Source organism: Elgaria multicarinata, chromosome 3, assembly GCF_023053635.1.
Source record: "Elgaria multicarinata webbii isolate HBS135686 ecotype San Diego chromosome 3, rElgMul1.1.pri, whole genome shotgun sequence".
NCBI lineage: Eukaryota > Metazoa > Chordata > Lepidosauria > Squamata > Anguidae > Elgaria > Elgaria multicarinata.
This window is the reverse complement of record NC_086173.1, coordinates 158,971,885-158,986,613: the sequence shown is the minus strand read 5'-3', so window position 1 is coordinate 158,986,613 and position 14,729 is coordinate 158,971,885. Positions and strand designations below refer to the sequence as shown.

Sequence of the window (14,729 nt, the reverse complement as noted above, 5' to 3'; positions counted from 1 at the left end):
CTTGTCATCACAACAGTGAAAGCTGCAGGAGCCCTGCCCTCTTTTGTATCTGGTCATTCTGGGCTATACACAAGCAGGACGAGTTCAATAGCACCCTTCTGCCCATGTTCCCCAGCAACTGGTGACAATAAGTATGCTGCTTCTGATACTGGAGGTAGCACGTAGCCATCAGGGCTAGTAGCCGTTGATAGCCTTCTCCTCCAGGAATTTATCCACCCCCCTTTTAAAGCCATCACTACATCTTGTGGTAGTAAATTCCATAATTTAACTACGTTGCAGGAATCCACAACGAAATCAAACGAGCCACATTGCAATGAATGAGCCGTACAGATACTGAAGACATGCAGACCAGATTTATGCTTTTAAACTTTTCAGAATTTTAGACAAATTTAGAAGAAAAATATGTAAAATTAAAAAACAGCAGTTAAAAATGTGAATCCCCCCTCCCCCAAGGTGAAAGCATGAAAATGCACATTGTGGGGGATTTTGGTTCCCCCCTCCCATTTGGACAGCATTTGTTTACTTTGCAAGTGCGTATTTACACAGATTCAAGAAACTGGAAGATAAAAAACCCAGCTGCGCCCCTTCCTAGATTTGGAAGACCTAAAGACCGTAGTGCACGCGCTGGTAACTTCACGGCTCGACTTCTGCAATGTGCTCTACATTTGTGCCTAGTCCAGAAACTTCAGGAAGGAAAGAAACCTCTTGTGCAAGCACTGAGTCATTACTGACTCTTGGAGGGATGCCAGCTTTTGCTGATGTTTTCTTGGCAGGCCTTATAGCGGGGCGGTTTGCCGTTGCCTTCCCCGGCTGTTATTACCTTTCCCCCAGCTAACTGGGTACTCATTTTACCGACCTCAGGAAGATGGGAGTCGACCTGAGCCAGCTGCCTGAAACCAGCTTCCGCTGGGATCGAACTCAGGCCGTGGGGAGAGTTTCGGCTGCAGCAGCCAGGTTGGTCACCGGTACACCTACGGAGGACCACATTACACCAGTTTTAAAATCTCTTCACTGGCTGCCAATTAGTTTCTGGATGAAGTATAAAATGTTGGTTATCACCTTTAAAGCCCTACATGGTTTGGGTCCAGGTTACCTGCAGGATCGCCTTCTCCCATACAATCTGCCCCTCACACTCAGGTCCTCTGGGATGAATCTACTCCAGCCAACAAAAACAAGGCTGACAACTGTTACCCAGAGAACCTTTTCTTCTGCCGCCCCCAGACTGTGGAATGGCCTGCCGGTGGAGATTCGTCAGCTTAAAGTTCTCTCTGAGTTTAAGACAGCCGTAACATCTAGTATCTTCTGGCAGGCCTACCCAGATGAATTTTAAACCTAAGAATTTTAAGATGCTGTGATTGTTAAATATTGTATTGGTTTTATATGCTCTTTTAACTAATTTTATGTATGATAGTGTTTGGTGGTGTTCCCTGCCTCAATCCAGAGGGAGAGGCGGGTAATAAATTAATTAATAAATAAATATTATTATTAATTCCGTCAATGAGTGAATGGGAGAGCGAAAGGCACTTGGCAGTCCACAAAACACAAGACAGAATGGATTTTGCAAAATCTGTACATCCCTAGGCCCTGTTAATAAAAAAAGTGGGTGGGCTTCTTCCCTGCAAACCCTGGTTCTGCTATACCACTCCCCATGCCTAGCATAAGGGCTTCAGGGGAAGCCACGTAACTTCACATGTGGACCCCCAAGCCCTAATGGTTCGAGATGTAGGTGATCCAGTGAATGCGCATGTCCGAATAATTGGTGCTTTTTTATTGATATAAAAACAAACAGGGTACAGGGAGGTGTTGTGTATCCGATCGCAACTGGTCATAACCGCAATACGGACTCCAATGTCCCTCTGGAAATAAACAGGACCAGGACGTGTGCACATCTCTATTTTCGGCTCAGAAATTATTGGGGGGGCTCCTGCTTGTACTTGAAATAAATGCTCAGACCCAAATCCTGATGGTCTCCCTCCACTGAAGGCTGCTATGGGCTGGTGGGGGGGACCTTTGGGGCGTGAAGATCCCCTGCGATAAGTAGGATTTTGACACCCACCCACCCAACAGTCGTTTTCCTGTGGAGCAGGACCTGCAGATCAACTCCTACAGGTGAGCACCCATATCTCGAAGACTTGCTCATTTCTAAACATGATCATTTCATCCTAAAACTGAAAAATCAAGATTCCAACCGGGTAGACATCCCAACCCTGTGAATGCACAAGGATGCGATAGTTTCAGGCACCCTTACCGCAACTCAAACCATATCACATCATTTGCTGCTTAAATTGCTTTCTTCAACCCCTCAGGGGAGATAAGGTCAGTATTCAGATAAAAGACAGGGGTTCTTTTTCTGCCTCACCCACCAGTGAAGATTTTTCCCTGAGTCGTATTATGAGACGCCTGGAGGTTCCCTTTGCTGAGGAGTCTTCGAAACTTAACAAGAAGTGTCTTGCAGACATACCTCCTCCTATGTTTTTGGGAGGTGGGGAAACTGTAGCCGTTGGGCCAATTTTATGTGGGCCTTGGCTTGGTTTCAAAAGCTCTTTGCGAGTCGTCATTTCAGACCTCTAGCAAGATTGTTCTGTTCCTCCCTCAGCAACCTTTTGGTGGGGTGGAGAAAGAGAGAGAAGGGGGTGACAGGGAGAGAGAGAGAGGGGGGGGGAGGTGGCCAGGGGAGGTAGACATAGAACTCATCTACACCTGCAGCCCTTTGGGGAGAGGGGAGGAACGAACACGGATATTTCCACTTTTGGAATCGTCCCTCAGGGTCCACATGCCAGCGAATTGTCCCGGAAGTAAAGAGAGACGTTCTGGGATGCCATTTTTTTTTTTAAAAAAAAGAGGAGACATTTATTTATTTATTTATTTTTGTGAACTGCCCAGAGAGCTCCGGCTATTGGGCGGTATAGAAATGTATATTTAGGGTGGATTCCTGCATTGAGCAGGGGGTTGGACTTGATGGCCTTGTAGGCCCCTTCCAACTCTGCTATTCTATGATTCTATGTAATAAATAAATAAATAAAATAAAATATTTATTACATATATATCCTGCCTTTTTTCCTCCAAGGATCCCAAGGGCGGCATACGTAATCCTCCTCTTCTCCTCCAATTTAGCCTCACAACAACAACAACCCCGTGAGGTAGGTTGGGCTGAGAGTCTGTGACTGGCCCAGAGTCACCCAGTGGGTTTCCCTGGCCGAGGGGGGACTAGAACCCGGATCTCCCGACTCCCAGTCCAACACCTTAGCCACTACACCACACTGGCTCATTTGCGCAATTGCATGGGTGCGATCCTGCATGAAGGTGATTTTTTTTTTTTTTTTTAAAAAAAATGAAAACCAAATAAGCTCGGCGCTGGAAGATGCTGTGTGACATCCCAAAGATGGTGAAAAGGTTCTCCCCCTCACCCCCCGATTCCCCCACCACCACAGCTCCATGCCTGTTTCCTGAGCCCCACTACTCATGGGGAAGAGGGAGGACCCTGGGAGGGAGAGCCAAACCACCCATGGAGCTCAAGATGGTCCTGAGATGGCGGGAAAAAAGCAGTGCCAGCAATCCCGAGAGAACTGAGTGCTCGTCCCTGGTTCACTCTGGGACCAGCTGCGAGTGATTGGGATGTGCAGAGACAACCTGGTGACCACCCCGGGATAAATCGCAGGTGTAGATTAGGCCAAAGAGGTGGGGGAGAGAAAGAAGGAATGGCAGAGAAAGAGAAGGGGTGACAGGGGGAAAGCAAGAGAAAATGAGAGGGGTGGCAGGGAGGCAGAGGCCCTTTCTAAACCTAAGGATTATCCCAGGGAAATGGAGGGATCGTCTCTGCCTGCTCCCGGGATCCCCTGTGTGTCATTTGGATGCACAGAGATGATCCCGGGACGATCCCGGGGGGGGGGAAAGGCAGGTGTAGAAACAGCCAGAGAGAGAAAGAAGGAGGTGGGAAAGAGTGCGAGGGCAAAAAAGGGGGCGGCACAGAAGGGGAGAGAGAGAAGGAAAGAGAATCATAGAATCATAGAATAGCAGAGTTGGAAGGGGCCTCCAAGGCCATCGAGTCCAACCCCCTGCTCAATGCAGGAATCCACCCTAAAGCATCCCTGACAGATGCTTGTCCAGCTGCCTCTTGAAGGCCTCTAGTGTGGGAGAGCCCACAACCTCCCTAGGTAACTGATTCCATTGTCGCACTGCTCTAACAGTCAGGAAGTTTTTCCTGATGTCCAGCCGGAATCTGGCTTCCTTTAACTTGAGCCCGTTATTCCGTGTCCTGCACTCTGGGAGGATGGAGAAGAGATCCTGGCCCTCCTCTGTGTGACAACCTTTTAAGTATTTGAAGAGTGCTCTCATGTCTCCCCTCAATCTTCTCTTCTCCAGGCTAAACATGCCCAGTTCTTTCAGTCTCTCTTCATAGGGCTTTGCTTCCAGACCCCTGATCATCCTGGTTGCCCTCTTGGCAGAGAGAGAGAGAGAGAGGTGTGTGTGAAAGAGAGGTGTGAGAGAGGAAGAGAAGGGTGGCAGGGAGAGAGAAAAAGGTGCGAGAGAAAAAGAAGGGTGGCAGAAAGAAAGAGAAAGGGCAGAGAGGCAGAGAGACGAGTGGGAAAGAAAAAGGAGGGGGAGTGAGTGAGAGAGAGAGAGAGAAAGGATGGGAAAGAGAAAAAGAGAAGTATGGCATTGGCATAGGGAGAGAGACAAAACCTTATTTTTGCTCTGGCCCCGCCTAACACTGGCTTCAGATCTGCCCACCACTGCCATGCAGACCCTGACAGATTTATCCCTATTACTCGGTTTCTCTCCTGCATGTCTTTCTTTTATGACAAGCAGAGCCTGGGCGTGAACAGGACTTCTTCCCGCATCGCAAACGCTTTCCCGGCCTCTACCCCGCATGGGTCCGCTCGTGTTTAATAAGGAGCCACTTCTGACTGAAACGCCTCCAGCAGTGGGCACATCGATACGGTTTCTCCCCCGTGTGAGTTCTCTCGTGTCGGATAAGGTCCGAACGCTCAAAGAAGGTTTTCCCACAGGCCGAACACTGGTGCGGTTTCTCCCCCGTGTGCTTCTTTTTGTGCTTAATGAGGTTCCAGCTGTAAACAAAACTCTTTCCGCAGGTGGAGCAAGTGTAAGGTTTCTCTCCCCCGTGGGTCCTTTCGTGCTTAATGAGAAGCGAGTTACGACTGAAGCATTTGCCACAGGCCGAGCACTGAAAGAGTTTCTTCTCGGTGTGGGCTTCCTTGTGGAAGGTCTGACAGGCGGCTTTCCCACAGTAAGAGCATTTGCGTGGGTTTTCCAGAGGGAGAATCCTCTGGTGCCTCAGAAGTTGGTCCTTGTGGCCAACGGTTTTGTCACACTCGCCGCGTTGAAACGGTGCCTCATGATGAAGGACCCGTTCCTGCCCAGAGAGTCCCGAAACCTCTCCAAAGCTTTCCTCAGTTATCACATGTGCCTGTCGTTTGTGTCTTACGAAACATTCATCAAGGATCTCATTCGCCACACCAGGAGTGCAATCGCTGGTTCCGTTCCTCGGATGGTTTCGTGGCTGCCTCTTCGGGCTGCGCTGTTCTCCAGATGTTTTCCCATCTTCCTCAACCAGGGAAACGTTCCCTAGTGCTCTCTTTTGTGGTGCCCTATCTGGCTTTACCAGCTCGGAACAAGCTGTATGGTTCCTCACACTCTCACTTGGCTTGGAATATTCCGGAATATTCTCTCCACCCTCAGGCACCTGCATGTAACCTTTCAGGAACAGAAAGGGGGGAAATTGCCATAATTTTGTGAATGGATCTTCCCTGTAGGAACACACCCCTTGAATTTATTAGTTTTATAGTGTTGGTTTTATTGCAATTTTATTCGTATTATTATTTCCCAAGGTAAGGCCCATGTCGCCACGGGCGCTAGTAGTCCTGCTCCTTTCCCACTTTTTTGCCCCTCAGTTCCCTCACCACAGAGGGGCTCTTGAATAATGCAAATGTCGCTTATGTGTAATAAATCCCCCTTCAAAATTTGCATGTGGCACAGCCCTGCTCCGTCTCTCGCACGCCCTGATTGGCCGCCTCCGTCCCCATCCTCTTCTCCACCCTCCACCCCCCACCCCCCGCTGTATTTCCCCTCCCCACTGGTGATGGCCGAGCAGGGCTGTCCCGGGCCAAGATGGGTCTGGGATAGGGTGACCATATGAAAAGGAGGACAGGGCTCCTGTATCTTTAACAGTTGCATAGAAAAGGGAATTTCAGCAGGTGTCCTTTGTAGGCATGCAGCACCAGGTGAAATTCCCTCTTCATCACCACAGTTAAAGCTGCAGGAGCTATACTAGAGTGACCAGATTGAAAAGAGGGCAGGGCACCTGCAGCTTTAACTGGTGTGATGAAGAGGGAATTTCACCAGGTCATCCATACATACAAATGACACCTGCTGGAATTCCCTTTTCTATGCGACTGTTAAAGATACAGGAGCCCTGTCCTCCTTTTCATAGGGTCACCCTAGTCTGGGACCTTTGATAGCTCCTTTAGAGTTCTGACTGGTTCTGAATGACACCCAGAGCAAATTCACTGCCCCACTAACGTCGGAGGCACCAGCCTCCACTGCTCCACCCTACAACATTCTGTCGCAGGCTCCTCTCGGTTTTCATTATTTGAAATTTAACACCACCCATAAACCACAGAGCATCCGATCATTTCGGCTTACCCAGCAGCCTGGCGTTCAAATCCTGCTTGGCCTTGGCCTGCTTCTGCAGCTGCTTTTGCCCAGGGACAAATGGAGTCGGCTCAGTTTTTACGGAACTTGCAGCCTGCACCTGAAAAAGACAAGAGGTTTTCCCAAGAGCACTGAGGTGGCCGACTGAGCGAGGGCCCACAGCTCTCCTTTCCACCGTATCCCACCACTGGCCCTGGACCTCTCAGGATTGTCAGGATGAGTCCGCTCACCTGCTGTTCCCATCGGCTGGCCGCCCGCTGCCTCAGCAGGAAGTCCTCGGCCAGGGCCACCGCCTCAGGACAGGTCCCCGGGCCCCATTCCCTCACCCATCTCTGGATCTCCGGGGGCAGGATGGTCAAGAACTGCTCCAGGATCAGCGTTTCCAGGATCTGCTCCTTGGAGTGTCTCTCCACCTTCAGCCACCGATGGCAAAGCTCCTGGAGCTGACTATAAGCCTCTCTCGGCCCCTCGGCCTCCTGGTAGCAGAAGCACCGGAAGTGCTGCCGGTTCTTTTCCCTGCTCAGGGCGTCCCCTCGCAAGATGGCCGCCTTCACCTTCCCATAATCCTCTCTGCCTTCGGCCTCCAGGCCTCTAAAGGCCTGCTTGGCTTCTCCGCTGAGGGCAGGCAGGAGTCGGGCCACCCACTCTTCTTTAGGCCACCGGCAGGCCTCAGCCACCTGCTCAAAGGAGGCCAGGAAGGCCTTGGCGTCGTCCCACGGGGTGGGCTCCTCTGGCAATGGCGGGATTGCCCAGACCGACTGAGGTGCTTCCACTGTCTTCAGAAACTCCTGCCATTGCGTTTCCCATTGCTGGAGTTCCCGCTCACCGGGTTCCTGTTTAATCTGCGCTACTGGTATTCTCTGTGGGTCTTCTCCAATAACCACAGCCTGGAGAAGAGGAGGACCTTTTCTGACAGCCTGTGACCGTTCCCCTTGTATACAGCCTGCTGGGCCTCGCTCCTCCATTTTCATCCCAGCCGGATCCCCCAGCAATAAACGGTCATGTAGAAACCTCGAGAGTAATATACAAGAAGTTACGGTGTTCTAGACCGGCGCGAGGGCCTCGTTCCTGAGGAGGAGAGATGGAAACAGGAATGCAAGGGAACGAATGCAAACGTTCACCAGAACATTTTGCTAGCAGATGCATTTTCATCGTTCCCTCTATTTTCAGTGTTCAAGTTGCTGTTGCCGCTGCTTACGTAGCCAAAATGGAACCACCCATGTCCCAGAGGGAGGTATAAACAAGCTTAGAGGGGAAACACCGAGGATTGCAGAAGTTCAATTTTTTTTAAAAAAGAAAATGCCCTAAAAAGGGGGGTGGCGGGGAGAGACACAAAAAGCAGCAGTACTGAGGATGCTGAGTGGTTGTTGTGAGGGAGAAACCCACAGAAGGAACAGTTTTTGGAGTCAAGGAGTTCAAAGAATACGTTTATTTTAATTGTCGGAGTACTCCTTCCGCCATTTCCCAACATGGGGCTAAAAGGTTGCCTCGTTTCCTCATTTTCTTGACAAATTAATGTACAAACGTGATTTGGGCTTTATATTTTGCAGGGTCGAGGTCAACGTTTTTATGCCATTCCTCATCCAAAACGGCTCTCAGAGAGGTTGACAGGCCTTACTCACTAGGGTGACCATATGAAAAGGAGGACCGGGCTCCTGTATCTTTAACAGTTGCATAGAAAAGGGAATTTCAGCAGGTGTCCTTTGTATGCATACAGCACCTGGTGAAATCCTCTTTTCACCACAACTGTTAAAGCTGTAGGAGCCCTGCCCTCTTTTGTATCTGGTCATGCTAGGCAGGGCTCCTGCAGCTTCAACGGTTGTGATGAAGAAGGTATTTCACCAGATGCTGCATGTATACAAAGGACATCTGCTGAAATTCCCTTTTTCTATACAACTGTTAAAGATACAGGAGCCTGGTCCTCCTTTCCACAGGGTCATCCTATGTTATATGCAAATACATGTGACAAAGGCTTGGTGGTCCCTTTTTGAAAAGGAAAGCAGCAGGCCCAGTGTTGGCACAAGGCATACTCAAGCGAATGCCAGAGCCCTAGGAGGGCCCAAAGCCCCCTTTAATTTTGGGGGGCCTAGTGTGCACCAGTTGCTGGGGAACATGGGTGGGAGGGTGCTGTTACACCATGTCCTGCTTGTTCATCCCTGGCCGATGGCTGCTTGGCCACTGTGTGAACAGAGTGCTGGACTAGATGGACCCTCGGTCTGATCCAGCAGGGCTCTTCTTATATTCTTATGAGTGTTATAGGCCCCATTCAGAAGACACCTTAAACCACGGCTTCTGAACGGGGCCATAGTCTAAAATATCTAGAGGGGAAGTCTGAACTATACGAACTTGTCTAATTCTTGTTTAATGATCCAGCAGCCATCATCAGAACCTGGTGGTCATGATGTATTTATTTATTGCAACTTGGTCGTCCAATGCTTTCAAGGCAGCAACAATAAACACACATGATATTACAACAAGGGCAGACAACCTGGGTGTTTGGCAGTGCAACCCCTGTCAGTCCTGGCCAGCACGGCCAATGGTTAGGCGTGATGGGAGTTGTAGTTGAAAACATCTGCAGGGCAGCTCCCAACCACCATTTTAACTGAGTCAGGAGACATACACCCCGTCAGCGGCTCTCTGGCGATGACTTAATCAGTAACACTCCCTTTATTTATGATGTTCAGGCGCTGAGTGCCGTTCCTTGCGTAACCTAAAAAGCGCCACCTACGCCCAGGATGAGGGAGGCACTAGCCTGCTTGGAAAAAGATTTGCAGAAGTTCAAACTATATTTAAACAATTTTAAAGGGAGGGTAACCCCCCCCCCCAAAAAAAAACAGCTGTTGTTGTTCGTGGGGGAAGCAGGACCGGAATGGCAAAGGGCATGGCTGGCTAAAACCCTGAACAGCAGCATGCCACACTGCAACATTTTGCTGCAGCTCGGATTTCAGATAATGGGGTGTCTCTACGGGGCCGGCTCTCTTTCCTCTAAACCTCCCCCCACCCAACACACACAATTGCATTGCAAAGAAGCTGCAGTGATGACCTTTGAAGAGGGGGGAGATTCTTTCTTTGATGTGGAAGAGGAACTGCGTGGGAGGGACCCCGCTGGGATCAGAGATTGGGGGTTGGGTCTCTCCCCTCCAACTTGTTGCCCCTCCTGCTGTCTGTCCAACACCCCTCTTTTTGGGGAGGGGGAAGTGCATCTCCCCACCCCCCACCCCCGGTCCAACTCACCTCTCCGTTCACCAAGATCTCCTTCCTCTTCTGTTTTTTGCTGCAGGGAAATTCAAAACCAAACTCCACCCCGAGCAGGAAAAGGAGGCGCGCTGTTTTGCATCCACACGCCCCTTGTTCGGCCTCTCTAGCAAGCAGGGCTCCGTCGCTTTAACTCTTTGAAACATTGCAAGTGAACTCTGTGTGTGTGTGTGAATGCACTTCTTTGGTTTTGCAGTGCCTTCCACAACCTGGTGTGCTTCAGCTGTGTTGGACTACAATTCCCAGCGTCCCCAGCGAGGTGGGCCTTACCTATCCACACACAGCTTGCAATCAACACTCTAATCGGGCCAGGACTGGCAACCTGCAGGAATCTCAGGCTGAGTTCGGACGACACGCTAATCAAGGGTTGTTTCCCATTCTGTTCCTATAGCGTGTCATAGAATCATAGAATAGCAGAGTTGGAAGGGGCCTACAAGGCCATCTTGTCCAACCCCTTGCTCAGTGCAGTAGGGTGACCATATGAAAAGGAGGACAGGGCTCCTGTATCTTTAACAGTAACGTAGAAAAGGGAATTGCAACAGGTGTCAATTGAAGTGGGTGAAATTCCCTCTTCATCACAACAGTTAAAGCTGCAGAAACCCTGCCCTCTTTTGTATCTGAACACTCTACTATAGCTAGTGTAGCTTTAACTGTTGTGATGAAGAGGGAATTTCACCCTCTTCAATTGACACCTGCTGAAATTCCCTTTTCTACATTACAGTTAAAGATACAGGAGCCCTGTCCTCCTTTTCATATGGTCACCCTATCTTAGACACATTTCCTTTTGGGCCAGTTTGCACAATCACCGCAACTTACCATGGTTTATTTAAGCCAGAATGGGTTGCGGCACATGCCAATGGCCATTTTGAATAAGCTGCAACGGGCGGTAGCTGCTGCTTACTGTGATGTGCAAACCCAGCAAGGGTGGCTTATGTGAGGATTTCATAACCCTTGCGACAACCCATGGGCAGTTTAAGCCTCGCATAAGCCACCCACACCAGATTGGCCCGACATGATAAGCCCCTGTGTCTACCCGCCGTGGCTTTGCAGTGATTGTGTGAACCCGGTCTTTGTTTCCTGTCTTTTAGTTTATTAGTTTGAGGGCAGGTACTGGCTTATTATTAATCCTTCCTCTTTTTCACAGAAGTGTGGAGTAAAAATCCTGTAAGGAATAAATTGATAAATAATAGCTGTAGCTCAGGGGTGGGCAACCTCCAGCCTGTAAGCCTCATTCGGCCCATGCAGGGGCCAAATCAAACCTGCGAAATCATAGAATCATAGAATAGTAGAGTTGGAAGGGGCCTATAAGGCCATCAAGTCCAACCCCCTGCTCAATGCAGGAATCTACCCTAAAGCATCCCTGACAGATGCCTGTCCAGCTGCCTCTTGAATGCCTCTAGTGTGGGAAAGACCACAACCTCCCTAGGTAACTGGTTCCATTGTCGTACTGCTCTAACAGTCAGGAAGTTTTTCTTGATGTCCAGCTGGAAACTGGCTTCCTGTAACTTGAGCCCGTTATTCCGTGTCCTGCACTCTGAGATGATCGAGACGAGATCCTGGCCCTCCTCTGTGGGACAACCTTTTAAGTATTTGAAGAGTGCTCTCATGTCTCCCCTCAATCTTCTCTTCTCCAGGCTAAACATGCCCAGTTCTTTCAGTCTCTCTTCATAGGGCTTTGTTTCCAGACCCCTGATCATCCTGGTTGCCCTCCTCTGAACACGCTCCAGCTTGTCTGCGTCCTTCTTGAATTGTGGAGCCCAGAACTGGACACAATACTCTAGATGAGGCCTAACCAGGGCCGAATAGAGAGGAACCAGGGCTTCATGCGATTTAGAAGCTATACTTCTATTAATGCAGCCCAAAATAGCATTGGCCTTTCTTGCAGCCATATCACACTGTTGGCTCATATTCAGCTTGCGATCTACAACAATTCCAAGATCCTTCTCGTTTGTAGTATTGCTGAGCCAAGTATCCCCCATCTTGTAACTGTGCCTTTGGTTTCTATTTCCTAGATATAGAACTTGGCATTTATCCCTGTTAAATTTCATCCTGTTGTTTTCAGCCCAGCACTCCAGCCCAGCAAGATCACTTTGAAGTTTGTTTCTGTCTTCCAGGGTATTAGCTATCCCACCCAATTTTGTGTCATCAGCAAAGTTGATAACACAAAAGCTTGGGCAGCCTCCGTGGGTCTTGCCCTCTTCTAGCCCCACCCTTTTCTTATCTCCAATCAGAGATAAGCTGAGGATTGCCCTGCACCACTTACGCCCTGATCAGGAAAGAGCAGCCTGACTCACAAAGGCTTTCAGGAGCTGGCTTCTTCAAGGCCCAGCTGTGTCTCTTTCTGCATTTTTTAAAAATGCCCAGGGGGACGATGTCATAGGAGGGGAGGGGCTTCAGGGGTGAGGCCCCGCCTCCTGACATCATCTGGCCCTCTGACCATCTGTCAGGGATGCTTTAGGGTGGATTCCTGCATTGAGCAGGGGGTTGGACTCGATGGCCTTGTAGACCCCTTCCAACTCTGCTGTTCTATGATTCTATGATTGGTCCATAAGGGAGTCATCCAGCACCCGGACCAAAAATAGTTGCCCTCCACAGCTGCAGCTGAACTGGAGATTCAGGATACTTCAAGATATTTATTTACTAGTGCAAACCCTGTGTCACCACAGATGCTAGTAGTCTGAGGAAGATTGGATGAAAACACGTGATGTCAGATCGGGCGTGAAGCAAAGAAACTGGCACTGAACCATCGAGCAAGAGGAGACTGTTCGGTGCAGAGCAAATAAACATACTGACCCTGTTCAGATGACACACGAAGCCACAGTGGTTAAGCGGTTCGAGCTAAACATTATGGCCTATCGTGTCGTGTGAACCATGACTTAGTGTGTTGTGTGAACCATTCCTAACCGTGGTAGCTACATAACCAGGGTTAAAACAAGCCCACTAACCATTTGGTGCAATAAGGTTAGTGGCCTAACATGGCTTAGTGTGTCATCTGAACAGGCCCATTGTTTTGTTATTAAAGCTCGAGCTTTGAACTTTTTCAAAGTTTCAAAATTTTCTGCACGTCTCTGCTGCTCAAGCTTCAGTTTTAAACAAAAATGAGCAAAATCGGTCCGGTAGATTTCTATTAATAAGCATTATGCTAACATATTATGGGAGCCAGTGTGGTGTAGTGGCTAGAGTGTTGGACTGGGAGTCGGGAGATCCGGGTTCTAGTCCCCACTCGGCCATGGAAACCCACTGGGTGACTTTGGGCCAGTCACAGACACTCAGCCCAACCCACCTCACAGGGTTGTTGTTGTGAGGATAAAATGGAGAGGAGGATTATGTACACCGCCTTGGGTTCCTTGAAGGAAAAAGGTGGGATATAAATGCAATAAATAAATAAATATTATTATAGATTTACTTCCTCATAGCTGGTTGCCTCTTTCTTATAAACTCCACTTGATCCTCCTTTCACTTTTGCTGTTTTCTTTCTTTCCATTTTACAATATTCTGCGTGTTTTGCCTTCTCCACCTGGCATGAATGCAGCAGCTGCTTTACTTGGGACCAACCGATTTCCCAGGGATCCTGGGAAATGACCTTTTGTCATCTTCTCTTGCCGTTTATACATCCCTTCCCTTCTTCCGGGCAGCCTGCCACACTTTCACCATGCCCGAGAAAGTTCCACTGGTTGAATTTCCGCCTGTCACACACTTGTTAAAAAGGCGCAGGAGTGGTGGTTAGGGTGACCCTATGAAAAGGAGGACAGGGCTCCTGTAGCTTTAACAGTTGTGATGAACAGGGAATTTCAGCAGGTGTCATTTGTATATATGGAGAACCTGGTGAAATTCCCTCTTCATCACACCAGTTAAAGCTGCAGGAGCCCTGCCCTCTTTTAAATTTGGTCACTCTAGTATAGCTCCTGCAGCTTTAACTGTTGTGATGAAGAGGGGATTTCACCAGGTTCTCCATATATACAAACAACACCTGTTGAAATTCCCTTTTCTATGCAACTGTTAAAGATACAAGAGCCCTGTCCGCCTTTTCATGTGGTCACTCTAGTGGTGGTAACACTGCCCAGTTAAAGGAATTGGAGAAAGAGAGAAGGCTGGCTTCTGGTCAGAGTCAACAACATGTAGGAACCCTAGAATAGGAACATATGAAGTTGCCTCCCCTGAGTCAGACCTTTGGTGCATTTATTTATTTATTTATTTATTTATTTAATTACATTTATATACCGCCCCACAGCCGAAGCTCTCTGGGCGGTTTACAACATTTAAAAATAGTAAACATTAAAAGTATACAATTTAAAAACACACACACACACACACACACACACACACACACACACACACAAAAACAGTATAAAAACAACAGTATCCATTTAAAAACAACAATTGTGGGGTCCATTAAAAACAAACTTAACGTTGTTAAATGCTGTTAAAATGCTGTTAAAAATGCCTGGGAGAAGAGAAAAGTCTTGATCTGGCGCCGAAAAGATAACAATGTTGGCGCCAGGCGAGCCTCATCGGGGAGATCATTCCACAGTCGGGGGGCCACCACTGAAAAGGCCCTCTCCCTTGTTGCCATCTTCCGAGCTTCCCTTGGAGTAGGCACTCGGAGGAGGACCTTAGATGTTGAGCGCAGTGTACGGGTAGGTTCATGTCGGGAGAGGCGTTCCATCAGGTATTGTGGTCCCAAGCCATGTAGGGCTTTATAGGTTAAGACCAGCACCTTGAATTGGGCTCGGAAACATATAGGCAGCCAATGCAAGCGGGCCAGAATCGGTGTTACATGCTCAAACCTCCCTGTTCCAGCT

General features: G+C 48.9%; 1 protein-coding gene across 2 annotated transcripts; it reads right to left on the bottom strand.

Moving 5' to 3' along the window:
- Positions 1-4,395: 4,395 nt before the first annotated feature.
- On the bottom strand, positions 4,396-10,001 carry LOC134396205 (zinc finger and SCAN domain-containing protein 31-like). 2 transcript variants are annotated; one of them, XM_063122617.1, is made up of 4 exons: positions 9,907-10,001; positions 6,903-7,683; positions 6,664-6,772; positions 4,396-5,715 (listed from the first exon to the last, which is right to left on the bottom strand). In XM_063122617.1, exons 2-4 carry the CDS (start codon positions 7,641-7,643, stop codon positions 4,862-4,864), a joined length of 1,704 nt encoding a protein of 567 aa, XP_062978687.1. In that variant the 5' UTR covers positions 7,644-7,683; positions 9,907-10,001; the 3' UTR covers positions 4,396-4,861. The 2 variants fall into 2 exon arrangements, with proteins under 2 accessions (XP_062978687.1, XP_062978688.1); XM_063122618.1 differs by lacking the exon at positions 9,907-10,001 and having other exon boundaries at positions 6,903-7,708.
- Between the last annotated feature and the right edge of the window lie 4,728 nt (positions 10,002-14,729).

Coding starts and splice junctions, on each gene's coding strand:
- LOC134396205 (XM_063122617.1), bottom strand. CDS start 7,643: ATGAAAATGGAGGAGCGAGGCCCAGCAGGCTGTATACAAGGGGAACGG. Junction 6,773..6,902: donor CCAGCCGATGGGAACAGCAG/GTGAGCGGACTC, acceptor TGTCTTTTTCAG/GTGCAGGCTGCAAGTTCCGT. Junction 5,716..6,663: donor TTTGAACGCCAGGCTGCTGG/GTAAGCCGAAAT, acceptor TGTTCCTGAAAG/GTTACATGCAGGTGCCTGAG.